At 37.4% G+C, this 16,945-nt stretch overlaps 3 protein-coding genes across 3 annotated transcripts; 1 reads left to right on the top strand and 2 right to left on the bottom strand.

The window, feature by feature from the left end:
• Positions 1 to 255: 255 nt before the first annotated feature.
• LOC106317942 (probable mannan synthase 11) lies at positions 256 to 3,537 on the bottom strand. Its single transcript, XM_013755759.1, has 10 exons — positions 3,165 to 3,537; positions 2,975 to 3,073; positions 2,538 to 2,790; positions 2,296 to 2,406; positions 1,857 to 1,993; positions 1,484 to 1,597; positions 1,062 to 1,261; positions 776 to 967; positions 521 to 688; positions 256 to 482 (listed from the first exon to the last, which is right to left on the bottom strand). The coding sequence occupies exons 1-9, from the start codon at positions 3,450 to 3,452 to the stop codon at positions 541 to 543; spliced, it is 1,542 nt and encodes a 513-aa protein (XP_013611213.1). The 5' UTR covers positions 3,453 to 3,537; the 3' UTR covers positions 256 to 482; positions 521 to 540.
• Positions 3,538 to 6,535: 2,998 nt separating this feature from the next.
• On the bottom strand, positions 6,536 to 7,294 carry LOC106316118. The gene has a single exon (XM_013753988.1). It carries the CDS (start codon positions 7,086 to 7,088, stop codon positions 6,591 to 6,593), a length of 498 nt encoding a protein of 165 aa, XP_013609442.1. The 5' UTR covers positions 7,089 to 7,294; the 3' UTR covers positions 6,536 to 6,590.
• A 3,788-nt stretch (positions 7,295 to 11,082) lies between these two features.
• Positions 11,083 to 11,781, top strand: LOC106315222. Its single transcript, XM_013752972.1, has one exon. The coding sequence runs from the start codon at positions 11,083 to 11,085 to the stop codon at positions 11,779 to 11,781; it is 699 nt and encodes a 232-aa protein (XP_013608426.1).
• The last annotated feature ends 5,164 nt before the right edge of the window (positions 11,782 to 16,945 follow it).

Raw genomic sequence — 16,945 nt, 5'->3', positions numbered from 1 at the left:
GTAAAATGCCCAGGCCTAAGATATATTTTTTGTCCTGATAAAAAGACAAATAGTGTTGTCTTTACAGAGGGACTTTCAACTTAAGTCTAAAAACCTTTACAAGCTGTCAAAATAATCGAGGAAGATGATGGAGACATTACTTTAGACTCACCAAAAAGATTATAACTGGTGGGAGACTAAGAGAATAGGAACCAGACACAAAGACAGACACAAGGGAAGAAAAATTGCTAATGAACATGACAGAAGTGGAGGAAATAAGTGAATCTAAAATCATCATGATATTCCACAAGTTACACTGTACATAATCTTAGGCACACCATCCATACCGAAGAACTCACATTGTAAACATATAAAGCCAAGATAATATTGAATTCTATAATCTAGAAAAAGAAATTATACTCTTACCAGTTTCAGTATATGCAGTGCTTAGCTAAATATGTAACAGATATATTACAATGTTATTTTCTTGGTTAGAGTAAGATGTCTAATATTTGTTCCAAAAAAAAAAAAAAAGTAAGATGTCTAATATATAGGTACATTTTAAGTTCCAACAAAACCAACTCCACATATAATAAATGCAAGAGCCTGCATGGATAGATAAATGTATAGCAATGTATTCCCATATGCAAAGTCGTAGCATGCACAACACAGTATGTATATCCCCACCATCATCTCTTTTGTGTTTACTCTGCAAACAAAAAACAATTTGTTTAACAAGTTAATATCCTTAACTTTTTTAGAGACATTATTTACCTTTGGCTTTGATATTAATTACCTTTCGAGAATCCCATTGCGAGGTTTTTTCACTTGTGGAAGTAACTTAGTCTCAAGAGCATCTCCTAATTTCTCGGTGACGACCCATTCGTTTACTCTTCCTCCTTCGAGTAATCCGATGAAAGTTCCCTTAGTCCGATGCATAGCCATTACATTCTCGAACAAGACCCAGAAAACCACGAGGTAGAATGATCTACATAAAATAATTTCATATCAATATTATATTGTAACTTGAACAAGTAACATGTTGCGGACCTTGCGGTTATATGAAAGGAGAATGCACTAACCTTGGTGTGGCGATGGCGTTGAAGAGAGTGATCATAAAAGGAAGGTAGATAGTTGACCAAGTCGGAATGTTGACTTCGGAGAAGAATACGCTCGTAGGAAGAATGACGCAATAGAAAAAGAAAGTGAAGAAATGGACTATGATCTTCCGTACAAAGAAGAAGCTGTAGATCACATACAGTTTCTTCCAAATCATTACTCTCTGTTCACATTAGCAAATCACATGCATTACCAAAACGTTATTTTTATTTGTGTAAAGATCAGTTAACCATAATATAAACTGAAATTAACATCATGCATTCGTGCGTTGGGTGTTCGTCTCTCGTAAAAAAAAATATTTGCCATAAATAAAAGACGGTTGGCACCAAAATTTCGGGCACGTCTTTATCTCAAAAATGAAATAATGAAGTTAGAAAAGTACTACCTTATTGTGAATAATTTCCATAGTCATTTTCCTGAAGAGATTAGCTGGACCGCATGACCATCGATGTTGCTGGAATCTGAAAGCCTTAAACTGGCTTGGTAGCTCACTTTTCACCTACAATAACCACTATCTTGTTATAGTATATAAAAAGCTTTATGTTATAGTATATAAAAAGCTTTATTTATTTGACGTCCACACGTATTTACATTACTATATTATGGCAACGGAATGTGCTCGTTATCATATTCTTTTTTTTATAATCATGTTCAACTTTCCATAAAGTATGTGCAAAGCAAACTACACATGTGACGAATATGTTTGGACACAATCATTAACTAACTATAGTCCAACATAGAAAACAATTGAAATATACCGTAATGTCGTTGACGAAGACAAATTTCCAGCCGTGTAAACCAACACGAACGGCCAAGTCCATGTCCTCAACGGTGGTCCTATCTTTCCAACCTCCGGCTTCTTCCATCGCCGCTAATCTCCATACACCAGCAGTCCCTGCAAAACTCCAGTTATACTGTTTGTGATATTAAGTTGGTTTTTGAGTTATATATATATATAACTACTTGGTTTTTGAGTTATATTATATTTTAAAATATTTGATTTTAGCCAATAAATATAAACATAATACATTTTATACAGTAAAATTTGACTTATTTTAGCGATTATTAGCATAGCTAAGACACTATGAAACTAAATATAATTCTAGAGCAAATAAGAATATAAATAGTACCGAATTTATTAAAAAAAAAATGCAGCAGAGGAAATAGTATTTAAATAAATGTTGATAGGGATGTTACCATTGAAACCGAAGAAGGCATGTCTAGTGGAACCAGATTCTTGCTCTGCCATGAAATGGTAATTGAGGGACATCTCCTGCATCCTAGTCATCAAGCACTTGCTTGCATTCACTGCACCAATAAATCTTTTTATTAACAACACATATGTTATAACTGTATACTTGATTTATCTCAAACCCAATTTACAGTAAAATCACATGTTTATGTCAATTGTCAAAAGTAAATATTTAGTGAATCCATACCAAATTTCCATCGAGCTTGAACAAGAGCGAGCTCCGGATTGTGGATGAGAAATGGGACAGTGCGTTGGAGGTAATCGGGCTCTGGCTGGAAATCAGCATCGAAGATGGCAATGTAGTTGCAGTGTTTGACGTAGCTATGCCTCATACCTTGTTTAAGAGCTCCAGCTTTGTAGCCATTTCTATTTTCTCTCCTCTCACATTTTATGTTTATTCCTTTGCTTGCCCACTGAGCACACTCCATGCTCACCATTTCCTGCGATTAAGACATTAAATATTTGGAATATTAATAACTAAATCATTGTCTTTATGACCAGTGAAGGCAAAAGCAAAAAAGAAACGAAAAGAACCTTTTTGTTGTGTGTCTTTACAATTAATTAATGGAAAAAAGACTTAAGTGTTTGCTTATTTTTAATTTGAACGCAATCAGTTATATGTACCATGATGGTAGGATCAGTGGAATCATCTAAAACTTGAACGATTAGTCGATCCAATGGCCATATGAGTCTACAAGCAGCACCTATGGATAATTGAAAGACCTGTGGATTCAAAACAAAATCGAATTTTAAAGGCCGCACCATATCATCATAATTGAATACTTGATCATTAATTCATAAAACTATAAAGTACCTCTCTTTCATTGTACATTGGGATTTGCACAAGAACCATGGGAAAGTTTTGACCTCCTTGCTCAATGTCCTCTTGCATTGCCTCCCATTTGTAGGTCTTCTCAGGTTTGCGTTTCAAAAGCTTGACGTAAACTACTACAATGTTCATATAAACACTCTCTACGAAAACTAGCAAGGAGATGACCAAACATATATCCACCAAACATTTGAAGACTGGAACTATAAGTAGACTCCTCGTTTGTCTCAACAACCACATAGTTTCCATGCTTGAATATAACTCTTCACACATTTATATGATTCAAGCGTTTAACTCTCCTTCCATGGAACTTAACGCAATTGAAAGACAAAACGCAATTGAAAGACAAATATTTTTCTTCTCGCCATATGATTTAGGAATGGGTTTTATCTTGTCTATATAAGTACTGACTGACTTGACTTCTAGGGAGATTCTCTTTTTTTTCTTTTTGGGTTGAATTAAGTAATTTATCTTTGGGTTAATAACTTTGTCTTTTATCGGTATCCGTCGTCGTTTTACCGGATTACGTGGACCCCATATTGAGCATTATCGTAGCTAGTGGGAACAACAAAATGGGAAAAGGACCAAACAAAAGGCTTCACTCGGTCTCGCTTTTTTTATTCATGCTGTAATTTTCACGTGGTAGTTTTACGCATGTAACGGTACAATACCGTCACGCAGTTGGACGAAACTTTCTTTATAGATAAATTAAATGTAAAACATGTACTAGTTAAACTAATTTTAACCCCTAACCATAACCTCGAAAATCAAAATGAATTCAAACAACAGCAGTAAAATAAGCATTTGTGTAATTTTGAGAACAACAACAATTAATGATGTCTCTGAAATTACAAATCGCAAACCGAAGACTCTTCCCTCATTTTATCGAAAAAAAAAAAAAACTCTTCGCTCGTTAAAAGTATGACTGGTTTCTCCGCTACCACTCGCAAACGCAGTTTTTGCAATTGATAGCGGTTGTTGGCGTTTTGCAACAATCACTCAAACCGATTCAAACCGCTATAAACCTCGTAAATTCAAAAGCTGGTTCCAGCTAGCGTTTGCGGTTGCGGGAGGATAAAATTTTTAAAACAATATAAATACAAAAATAAAAATATTCAATAAAAATTTTAAATTGGAATTATAAAAAATACTAAAATATATCTATTATATTTTAATTAATATTATAAAATTTTAAAATAAAAATATTTTCTATAATTTTAAAAAAATTAAAACTATAAATTTCTAAATATAATTTTTATATATATTATAATATTATGATTTTTGATATTTTTATAATTATATAAAATATAAATATTGTTAATTTATTATTTAACCGTTGCTGCATTTGGTAGTTAACTAGTCATAAGTATCCCGCAAACGCACCAATTTCTAATCTCAAAACCAGTCTTACAAATCTCTTAAAACCGCTAGATTCCGCAACCACCCACATCCGCAAACTCCCGCAACCGCAACCGCAGCTGCTACGTTTGAACCAGTAAGATCCTAAGTATTTCGCACGTAGGAAAGATTCATTTATTGATGACCGGAAACAAGTTTTCTAATGACTCTTTAGTGACTTGACTGATTTGAGAGATTATCTTTCAGTAGTGTACGTATTCGCCTAATTGCATTGAATGATTTGTAACGTCTGGTTGTTATAAAGTTGCAATTAATTTTGGATTTGTTGACTGTAAATCTGTAACTTAGTAACCTGAAATATATCGACAGCAACAATATGCAGAAAAAGTATGAACTTTCTATGTTCCATCCTTTTAAGAAAAAAATCCAAAGCTCTTTGAATAATCGCATTCTAACTTATAACGTACATACATTATATGTCTTCTTATAGAATAGTTGAATAATATACTGACGAGAAAATAAAATAGAAAATGTCCAGAGAGATTAGCCTGGTTCAAACGCGGCGGTTGCGGTTGCGGCAGTTTGCAGATGCGGGTAGTTGCGATTTCTAGCGGTTTTAAGAGATTTGTACGACTGGTTCTGCATTAGAAATTTGTGCGTTTGCGGGATACTAATGACTGATTAACTACCAAATATAACAGCGGTTAAATAATAAATTAACAATATTTACATTTTATATAATTATAAAAATATCAAAAATCATAATATTATAATAAATATGAAAATTGTATTTAGAAAGTTATAGTTTTTAATTTTAAAAATTATAGAAAATATTTTTTTTATTTTAATATTTTTATAATTCCAATTTAAATTTTTTATTAAATATTTTATTTTTTGTATTTATATGGTTTTTTTAAAAGAAGAAAAAAAAATTATCATCTCGCAACCGCAAACGCTAGCTGGAACCAGCTTTTGATTTTAAGAGGTTTAGAGTGGTTTGAAGCGATTTGTAGCAGTTTGTATGATTATTTCTAAATGTTGTCAATCGTTACCACCCGTAAACGCTGCGTTTGAGGAAGACAGCGGAAAAACCAGTCACGACTCAAGTCAGATCTGGAATGTCTCTGCACTAAAAAAAAATGTTCCCACGTGACTTTTGCCCCTTCTCATCATAACCAAATGGCTAATTAAGGGCTGAGAAATACTAACGGGCCGGAAGTGGACAACACCTACCGACTCAGAAAAGAGCGAAGCCCAGGACTGGCATGTGTCTGCATCAAGACAATTAAGGCCCATTTAAGAAATGGGCTATTGGGTATATCAGGAAATTGTATTGGACCTACAACTATTTTCAATTGCGTACTAGAAATTAAAATTATTATTAAACAGGACATAATTAAAAAGAAGACAAGCTTTAAGCAGAAGCAAGTGTGTGTCTCCTCCTTCTCACGCCCACCTGTTTTATCATTTTGCCCCTCCAACACACTAAATCCAAAATCATATTATTGCCTCTTAAGAGCCGTTGAGAAATTTTCAAAACTCATTTTGTAAAATCATACAATAGGTTACACGCCAAAATAAATATATTTGTGCACGCCACAACATGCCAAGAATATACATATAATAATGTCTTACCCCATGTGGTAAGTTTGTCCCGTTCTATTCAAAAGGTACCTTCCCTAGATCCAATGATTCTTTTGTAACGTAAGTTACGTAACTCAAACATTTGTTCTGTTTTGCCCGTAATTTATTTAATCAGGACCATCTCTCCATATATTCACAATCTCTCAATGTTAAGATAATTAAAGATTACATCATATCATGCAAATCTTACAATCGCGGTTAGAACACAGAAGCGGCCATGGGGAAATGTGACTATATGACATATTAACTATAACATTTCATCATAACAATAACATCCAACCATAAACATTTTATATGTTTGTAAGAAAAGAAAAGCTATATGAAGAAAACAAACGCAAAAAAAAGCAGTCATCTTTGTCTAATGCGCCTTTTAATTAGGAAAAGAAGGATAAACAAGTTTTCAACTTTTCATTGCTCAGGAATCGAAACCAGGACTGGTCGCCAAGGTTTTCTCAAAATCCTTAACCGAAATGACTGAACCGGACCGGAAGGACCGAATCGTCGAGTCATTAACTCTCTCCCGTCACCGTTAGAAGTAACGTCGCCGCCAGCAACCGACGAAGTCCCGCCCCTCGCTTCTCCGCCGCCGTCTATCTCTTCCCCACCACTAAACGGCGGAGACGGCGATGTGACCATCAGCTCTTTCAGTTTACGCCTCGCACGGTGGTTTCCCCTCTTCTTCTTCCCGGAGTTTCCATCCAGCTCCGGCGATTCTTCGAGGATCTGACGGAGATTCCGTCTGCGGCTGTCGGAGCTCTTTTCGAACAACATCCGCAGGGTTTTGCGTCGCTGGAGATGAAACACAGGACTTTTCGTCGGGCTCATTGAGGGGTTACCGGCGGCGGATGCCTCCAAGCTGCGATTTGCCGCGAACAGTTTGAATTTGTGTAGTCTGGAGAGTGACATGGTGAGAGATCCAACGGCGGATCGCGAATTGGCCGCCAGATCGTTCTTCTCTCCTTTACTTTTTGTGTGAAATGCGAGAAGCTAGCAACTTATTAGTAACGGCGATTGTTGTTTATATATTATCATTTTTAAATTAATAGAAAGGATAGTGATTTAGATTTATTATATGTAACGATCTGGTCAAATTATGTTTTATGATTTGCAATCAGGAGAATTTTTCGTTATGTTAAAGCGAATTTCTCAAGAAAAGTTAGTCTAATCCCCTACTTGATAGTTAATTACTACTAGTTGTTGTTTCTTAAAATTGACACAAGATTAAGAAATAAGGTGTTAAGTACATTTGGTTCCGGATATTGTAATAATGTTTAAAAACACTCCCGAGCCCTGACATTAGAGTTGGTCATTTTACCCGTTGAATTTGATTTAATTTGTTATTCGTTTCGATTCGATTCGAAAATTCTGGATATCCTTAAATCTTCGAAGCAAATACTAAAAATTAATATTCGTTAAAATCGAAGCAAATCACAAATATTAAAATTTTGGAAAGCAGATATCCGATCTGATCCGATCTGGTAATATATAAATACAGTATATCTTGATTATATTTAAAGTTTTAAATGTATAAAATTATATAATTGTTATTCTAACATATGATTTGACAAATTCTATTCACATTATTACTTATATAAAAATATTACATTAAAGGAAATGAATAAATTTATGACAATTATAATTTTTTTCTTAAGTTTTGTCTTATTATAATTGTTAACTAAGTTTAAAAAATTTATAGAATATGTAGATTCACTATTTCTTTTAATCTACAAAACAAATTTATATCAAAATTTTAAGATTATTTGCATTAATCAAAACATATGAGATATATGTAAGTATTCGTAAATATCCGCCAAATATCTATTTATTTTCTGGATATACGTTTTTTCGAATATCCGTATTTTTTCGAAGTAAAGCAAATCGAAAAATTAGATATCCATGGCGTACGAAGCAAATCACAAATACCTTCAAAAACCTGGATATCTGATCTGTGCCCAGACGTACCTCACATCATATACAAGACAGAAATAGTCGCAAACGGGTTTAGTCCAATTACTAATTAGACATGTCAATTAGGGCCGAAGCCCGTAGCCCGAGCCCGCCCAGCCCTAAAAATTACCGGGCTTGGGCTTCGCTTTATAAGCCCAAAAAAAATTGGGCCTTTCGGGCTAAGCCCATTTGGGCTTTGGGTATTTTGGGCTTAAGCCCGTTTGGGATAGGGCCGGCCCGAAAACTCGAAATTTATATTTTAGCGTAAATATTATCTTTTTTTCTTGTAATTGAAACTATTATTAGTATTGATATATTATTTTAATATTTTTATCCAAACTCTAATAAAGCAAATATAAAAGTTGTTAATGCACTTTATTGTTTCATCATTACAAGTGTTACATTTTAAATTTTACAAAAGTACCTTCTTCTTTCATGTACAACATGTTTTTATTTTCAAAATACAAAGTATGAAACGTTTGACCATGTTTATCATAAATTTTGTTCTCTTATATTTTTTGTTTTAATTGATAATTGATTATTTAAATCTTATTAAATTTGGTTTGTGTATAAAATGTTTTTAAAGCATAAGAAAAATAAAAAAATTGTGATAGAGAAGAAAATTTTAAACTCACTTTATAAATTTTTTATTTTTTAAAAATGAAACTCTTTTTTTTAATGAAAATTCACATGTATTAAAACGATGGAAGTGGCAATGACAAATTATTTTTTGAAAAGCCCACAAAAGCCCGAAAAGCCCTATAGCCCTATAAGGGCCGGGCCGGACTTTGAATTCTAGGCCCAAATAATTTTCGGACCGGGCCGGGCCGGACTCAAATATTTACGGGTTTAACGGGTTTAGGCCGGGCCGGGCCGGACCAGCCCGAATTGATACCCCTATTACTAATCATAACTTGTCGTCGGAATAAAGAGAGCGGAGACTCTCTCTCTCTCTCTCGATTTGTCAATTAACCGAAAGCCTAAACATGCATACTAGGCCCACTCTATTTATTATATACACCAAAAAGCCCAGAACTTGTGGTCTATAATCGACTGATTTTGTCCTCACAACTTTCGTGTCTTGTCACAGTTAGAAAAGTCGAATGATTCTATAAATGTCTTAATAATAGTCTCAGTTAGAAAAGTCGAATGAGACTACTACGTTTAAACCTTACAGAATCATTTATAGACTATTTTCCTCAGTCCTGTCGAAAATGTTTAAACATTAACCGAACATAAAACGTTTGAAAAAGACATATATATATATTGAACCCCCTGGTAGCATCAAGAATCCGCAATGAATTCAAATCCTAACATTTACATTCATATGTTTCCAATATCCAAAGAATAACACTGCATTAGGTACAAAAAGGAGACGGTTATACACAGTTCACGAATGGGAAAGAAGATAGAACAAAACTCCCTTACCTCTAACTATTTAAAATCAAATTTTCAATGAATTTAATCTCACTCTTCTTCCCAAGTAAGAGAGTAGTGAAAACAGAAAAGGCAAAAAAAAAAAAAAATCAGCAAAGCAAAAAACAAAAGAACATGATTTTGTTTCTGCATGTATCAAGAATATATATAGTAAAAATATTATAAAAAAAGAAGTAAAACCTGGTTTGTATTTAGTTTAGTGATTTTGTGGCGGTGGCTCATCTGGATTCTTGGCTTTGCTCCTTAGGACAACATTATCAGTGGTGGGGGAAGGTCCTTAGACGTGGACTCCACCACCTTTCCTTAATTACTGTGTCTAATGTCTCAAAATAAGAAACGTTTGCACTGCGTCTTTAGCACTGTTTGCGGGTTCCACACGTGACGGTCTGCGATTGGTTTAATTTTTTTTTTTTAAACCAGAAAAAAAAAAAAAAAATTAAGTACCAAAAAAACGTTTTGACCGATATTGTTGCCCTTAGCATTCAAGAAAAGTTGCCCATCATGATACGTATGAATCTGTTGTCTTCAGCCGCAGCAGCCACCGCCTTTGGTGATTCAGGTCCTTGAAGTGTAGGTGATAACGGTGCAACCGTGGTGTTTTCTGTTGCTTATTTCTTCCCCAACAAGCCACCTTCTCCAAACAAGCTTGTGACAGATGATGCAATCCCCAAGTGAGCACCCGTGGCTTTGCTGATTGCTTCTAGTGTCCCACCTGATCTCCCCCTTCATTATGATCTCTAAAGCTTCCTTGTGCGCTGGATCAAGCACGTCTGGGTCTTTAAATAGGTTTTGAATAGCTGGAAGGAGGTATTCTTGGACACTTGTTTGAGACAGGTCTTAAGAATCATGTTTCAAACAAAAAACGAGTTAATCTTGGAAGATTAGGATATGTAAAAAGAAAATGATCTAGAGACTCTTACCGATTGCATGGAGTGCACGAATGGCTTCGCAGAAAGCGTTAGCTCTCTCTCGGCGACGGATTACGTCTGTTGAAGAGCTTGGAATTGTTGTGCCACAGATCCAAATGCATCAATGCTTGCGTACTTCACATTTAGGTTTTTGTCTGAGCCAAGAGTATTCAAGGCAGGTAAAACATTGCCGGAAGCAAGCTTTGCGTCAATATATGGAACCTGTTGCACAAGTAAATAATAAAGCAATTCTATAGATACAGAATTGGGAAAACAGTGGAAGAGTGTGTGTTGTGAAGAAGCTTACGATGGTCTTCAACAGCTTAGCAGCGTTTATTTTGAGTTCCGCAGTGGAGTCAACGACCATTTCCCACTGATAGAATGTAGATATTCGGTTAGTAACAAATCTGTTTAGATTAAATTTTATGTAAAGTATATTCCCCAAATATCCTGTAACAACCTTGACTATTAAAGGTCTGTAAATGAGAACGTAATCTCTCAAGGGAATTTCATAAACTTTCATGGTATCAGAGCGACAACGCTCCTGACCTATTCTCTTCTTCTTTATCATCTTCTTCTCTTTTTGTCTATTTCTTTCTTCTTTTTCAATGGCTGCGAATCAAGCACCTATTGACAGAGCTTTTGGTATCACAAACATAAAGTCTCATATTCCGATCATTCTCGATTTGGAAGACCACAATTATGATGCGTGGCGCGAATTGATTCAAACTCACTGTCTAGCTTTCGACGTCCTTGGTCACATTGACGGATCTACCAATCCGACGGACGTCCATGACGCACAGTGGCACAAGCGAGACAGCCTCGTTAAATTATGGTTATATGGAACCATAGCTGACAAACTGTTTCGGAGTTCTTTCAAACCTGGAGGGACGTCCCGAGACATCTGGCTACGCATTGAAAATCAATTCCGTAAAAATAAGGAGGCCCGTGCCATTCAAGTTGATAACGATCTACGCACGCTGGAGATTGGCGACATGACAATCCAAGCATATTGTCAGAAACTGAAGTCATATTCTGATCTGCTCGCAAATCTTGATGCTCCCGTTCCTGAAAGTACATTGGTGATGTACATGCTGAATGGTCTCAATGATCGCTTTGACAATATCCTTAACGTGATAAAGCATCGAGATCCATTCCCAACATTTGATGCCGCACAGTCAATGCTTGAAATGGAGGAGAAGCGTGTCCTCAAATTCAACAAATCTTCGGTTACACAAAAGGACACTTCTTCTTCTTCCACGGTTCTTACGGTTTCAGAAGATCAAGACCAGAAACCACGAGCTTAACAGCAACGACAAACCAACAATAACAACAACCGTGGTGGACGTCGCAATGGCAACATATGACGAAGTCGGAACAACAACAATCGTCAGTACTATAACAACTGGCCTCCAGCTCAGTATTGGCAACAACCGTTTCCTCAGTGGCAGCAGCGCTATCCTTCTTGGGGATAATTCCCGCAGCAACAAATGCATACTCAACCAGCCTTTCGTCAACCTCAGCAAGCCAATCTCAAGATGGAACAGTTCCAGCCGACAACAGACTTTGCACAAGCCTTCAACACAATGACTCTTGCTGATCCGTCTACAAGAGATTGGTACATGGACTCGGGCGCGACCAGTCATCTTGCTTCTGACACAGGTATCCTTAAGTCATGTCTTAACAAAAACATCAGTCAATCAGTCATTGTAGGTAACGGTTCGCAAATTCTTGTTCTTGCTTCTGGTAACACTATAATTCATATCGCCCATTATCTCTAAACCGAATTCTTATTGCTCCTGATATTGTTAAGAATCTCATTTCGGTTAGAAAGTTTACCAAAGATAATTTTTGTTCTGTGGAATTTGATCCATTTGGCTTTACTGTGAAGGATCTTCACACTCAAGCGGTCCTAATGCGCAGCAACAGCTCCGGTGATCTATACTCCCTTCCGCCATCTCATTCAAAGCCATCACCAACTTCTTCCGCCTTGCTGTCTTACTCACCGGACCTGTGGCACAGGAGACTGGCGCATATCAATAAAAATTCTTTGCATTCTTTAGCTTCTTCTAATTCCATTGCTTGTAATAAAGACAGTCTTGCTTCTTCTTGCAAGGCTTGTCAACTTGGGAAACAAATTAAATTGCCTTTAAGGGATTCAAATTCTTATGCTTCAAAACCTTTTGAATTAATTAATTCGGATGTCTGGACCTCACCTATTGCTTCTCCCAGTAACATCCGCTACTATGTTCTTTTTCCTGATGATCACACTCATTTTTTGTGGGTTTATCCTCTCAGACGGAAGAGTGAAGTTTTCTCAAAGTTTAAACAATTCTCTAACTATGTAGAAACTCACTTTCATGCTTGTATTCAGGATGTGCAATGTGACAATGGAGGCGAGTATGATAATCATCAATTTCAGGACTACTGCGACGCAAAAGGAATGCCAGAGGATTATCAGGACAATCAACAACGCAATTTGGTCTCTCCTCTTTCAAGCTCACATGGCGCCAACATATTGGGTAGAAGCTCTTCATGTTGCAGTGCACATCTTGAATATCCTTCCGTCTGTTGCTATCAAAAGTCAAATTCCTTACGCTCTCTTGTTCCCCAAGGCACCAACATATGATCATCTCAAAGTGTTCGGTTGCCTTTGCTTTCCAAATCTCAATCATTCCAATCTTCATAAGCTTGCGCTGAGGTCCACACCATGTCTCTTCCTTGGTTATCCATCAAACCACAAGGGATACAGATGCATGGACCTGAAGACAAATAAGATAATCATCTCACGGCACGTGTATTTTGATGAATCTGTCTTTCAAAAGGCAACTTCAGCTCACAGCAATGCTGTAACATATCAATTCCTCAGCGCCGATGACGAACCTTCGCCTCTCTTCAAAGACATTTTGCAAGGTTCTTATCAAACTCAAATACCTTCTATTTCTATACCACAAATACATCCACTTTCACGTTCAGCTTCCTCTGATGCGACACAAGTAGCTACTTCAGACAACCGGCCTGAGCCACCGGTTCGTCATCCAATGCAAACTCGAAGTAGAACTGGTGTAAGCAAACCTAAGAAATAGTTTTCTCTTCACCTTTGCCTACTAGCTATCTACATGCTTTAAAAGATCCGAACTGGACACCTGAGATGACTGTAGAGATGGATGCTTTTGATAAGGCTAAGACTTGGGATCTTGTTCCAAAGCCAACTAACTCTAATGTTGTTCATTGTATGTGGCTTTACAAGCACAAGCTTGATGCAGAAGGAAACCCAAGACGGCATAAAGCTCGCTTGGTTGCAAATGGAAAGTCACAAGAACATGGAATCGACTACAATGACACTTTCGCACCAGTAGTCAAACCGGTGACAATACGAGCTGTACTAGAGGTTAGCCTTGCTCGAGACTGTCCCATACACCAGCTAGACGTCAAGAACGCGTTCCTCCATGGAGAGCTGGAAGAAACAATATATATGCAGCAACCACCAGGCTTTATCGACAAGGAACATCCACACCATGTCTGCAAGCTTCGCAAAGCAATATATGGGTTAAAACAGGCTCCGAGAGCTTGGAATTTACGGTTTGCTAATTTTATTAAGTCACTTAGTTTCAGGAGTAGTGAAGCTGACGCGTCGCTGTTCGTTTTCAATCAAGGATCACGCAAGGCATACCTCTTGTTATACGTCGACGACATCATCTTGACGGCTTCAGACAACTCTTTCCTGCAGTCCATCATCAAGACGCTTCAGACTGAGTTCCCAATGTCCGATTCGGGGAAAATCCATTACTTCTTGGGCGTCAAGACAGACTTCAACACTAACAGCATATTCCTCAGCCAGAGCATACACCGAAGACATTATAGCACGTTCTGGGATGTTAAACTGCAAGCCGTGCTTGACTCCGGTGGACCTGCAGTCCAACCTATTTCTTGACGACGGCGACCTCATCTCAGATCCTGCACAATACCGATGCCTAGCTGGAGCTCTGCAGTATCTAACATTTACACGCCCAGATATCTCTTACGCTGTCCATCAGATCTGTTTGTATATGCACAACCCACAAGTTCCTCACCTTCATGCTCTGAAGCGAATCATACATTACCTTCAAGGAACTAAATTGCATGGCATTCAACTCCGGAAAAGTAATGTGACCGAACTTGTCGCATATTCAGACGCAGATTGGGCTGGATGTCCAGACACACGCCGTTCAACCTCAGGATATTGTGTCTTTCTCGGCTCCAACCTCGTATCATGGTCTGCGAAACGGCAGCAGACAGATCTAGTGCAGAGGCAAAGTACAAGGGAGTTGCAAACACGGTCGCTGAGCTTTGCTGGTTCAGAAACTTGATGCTTGACTTAGGCTGCCCTATCAACAAAGCTGCGATTGTGTATTGTGACAACATAAGTTCCGTCTACCTCTCTCATAATCCAGTCAAACATCAACGTACAAAACATGTGGAGATTTATATACACTTTGTTCGCGAGAAAGTTCGCATGGGCCAAGTGCGAGTACTACATGTTCCTTATTCACTTCAGTTCGCGGACATCTTCACCAAGGGATTACCGACAACCTTATTCAATGAATTCAGGACCAGTCTCACTGTCGTGTCCCCCGACAATGTGACTGAGGGAGGGTGATAGGATGTAGATATTTTGTTAGTAACAAATCTGTTTAGATTAGATTTTGTGTAAAGTATATTCCCCAAATATCCTGTAACAACCTTGACTATTAAAGGTCTGTAAATGAGAATGTACTCCCTCAAGGTAATTTCATAAACTTTCACCCACAAAATTGCCAATATCATCTTATGGTTCTTCAAATGTGCTGCAATATTTAGAGGAATTCACTGGTAAGAAGAAGAAGAAGAAGTTCAAGGAATCATAATAAACAACGAAAGCTTAGGAAAACGCACCAAAGGAAGTGAACCGCATCCAAAACCTCGTTGTTGTTGCGCTTTGATGACTGGTTTTCCTTTGTTTTGCTCTCCAGTAAGAGTTGTCGTAAGAAGTTTGTTAACTCTTCATGTTTACTTGGAGCACCAAGAACTCCTGCCAAAAGAAGCGGTAGAATACAGTGTGTGGCAAGTCTACTGGTTACAGCAGTTCTTGGTTTCAGGCCTTAATAAAGGAAACATGAATCTATATCAGACTGTTTCAGAAATTTCCATGTCGATATATATCCAGCAATCAGGTAACCTTTTATCAACATGCATCCATTCAAACATAGGCCACTCAGAACGTCCCCTAGTCAAAATTCCAGTTAGATACGATGGAGTATGATTATCTACAAGAAGATGTCAGATACTAGAAAAACTTTCTGCGATCAAGAGTTTTGAAGGGAGTGAAGAAGCTTACTCGGCATAGGTCTCAAGCAAGGAAACAGAGACCACACATTCCTCTGACTTTGCGGTAGACGGGAACGGACACGTTTCCACTGCCTTCTGGTATACAGCTGGAAGCAATTCCATCAACATTCTTAGTAGAACATCAATGTTCCATCACTCCCGTTCACCAAGGACTCGTAGATGAGACTCCAATGACCCTTCAACTCCCGAAAGGGGTGGGCAGTGCTTCGAATGAAATTGACTTAAACGAGCTAAAGAAAACTACCACTCCAACCACAATCTTAAAATGGGAAATATACTGAGGTAATACCTGTGCGGAGCTCAATGCGTGAGAGAGGAGAACACTTCATCACAGCAGGAAGTAGCTCTTTCAGTGTGGTTTCAACAACCAGGCCAGATGGATCGCATATAAACTGAAACATCATCTCCTCAACCTAATAAACCAACAGAAAACTGGTGTTGTAGCACTTTGGTTTATTAAAAGTTTAAAACTAACGGAACTTCTAAGCTATTGTCTCATGCCAACGTAAAAAAAGCTCCCTTCTCCTAGAATGTTTGTAATCAGCCTGTTTTAGACCCTATGCTGCAGCCTTGTCAGTCATATCAAGTCAGAGATAAGAAGCACATTTAGCGAAGCTGACCTTGAAATATTTGTTTGTGTTCGGAAATAAAGGAAGCAACAACGCAAGATTATGAGCGGCAGCCTCTCGAACCACTGTTGCAGAATCTTCTATAAGTTGTTGTACTGTTGACAAAATAAGAGAGTCGCGTATCTCAGGGCGAACATACTCTGCAAGCTCCCCACATGATTGAGCAACTAGCAGCCTGCGTTCTTGATATGTATGATTTATCTGAAATTAAACAGAACCAGCATATAATCACTCGTATAAAGAAAATAACACAAATTGTTAAAGCAGAGGCAGACAACTCGTAAAAACAAGAGCAGCATTTACCTGTTCCCAACACTGTGGAAGCAATTCTGTTTCTGTTCTCATTTCCCCAACATTCCTCGATAGGCTAACACATGCCTGAGATAAACAATAAAAGGCCTCAACTCAAAATATATATAAGTCGTAATTATACAAAAAGAAAACTTCTAAGTTAAACAGTAACCTACATCCATAA

Source organism: Brassica oleracea, chromosome C9 (genome assembly GCF_000695525.1).
Source record: "Brassica oleracea var. oleracea cultivar TO1000 chromosome C9, BOL, whole genome shotgun sequence".
Classification (NCBI taxonomy): Eukaryota; Viridiplantae; Streptophyta; class Magnoliopsida; order Brassicales; family Brassicaceae; genus Brassica; species Brassica oleracea.
The sequence above is the reverse complement of the archived record's forward strand: the minus strand, read 5'-3'. Positions and strand labels throughout refer to the sequence as shown.

Bases quoted from the DNA above. Each gene is read 5' to 3' on its own strand.
- LOC106317942 (XM_013755759.1), bottom strand. From the start codon at position 3,452: ATGTGTGAAGAGTTATATTCAAGCATGGAAACTATGTGGTTGTTGAGA. The intron at 1,262-1,483 runs GTAGTACTTTTC...TAATGTGAACAG, and splicing joins TGGAAATTATTCACAATAAG to AGAGTAATGATTTGGAAGAA. The intron at 968-1,061 runs GTTAGTGCATTC...TATTTTATGTAG, and splicing joins AACGCCATCGCCACACCAAG to ATCATTCTACCTCGTGGTTT.
- LOC106316118 (XM_013753988.1), bottom strand. From the start codon at position 7,088: ATGTCACTCTCCAGACTACACAAATTCAAACTGTTCGCGGCAAATCGC.
- LOC106315222 (XM_013752972.1), top strand. From the start codon at position 11,083: ATGGCTGCGAATCAAGCACCTATTGACAGAGCTTTTGGTATCACAAAC.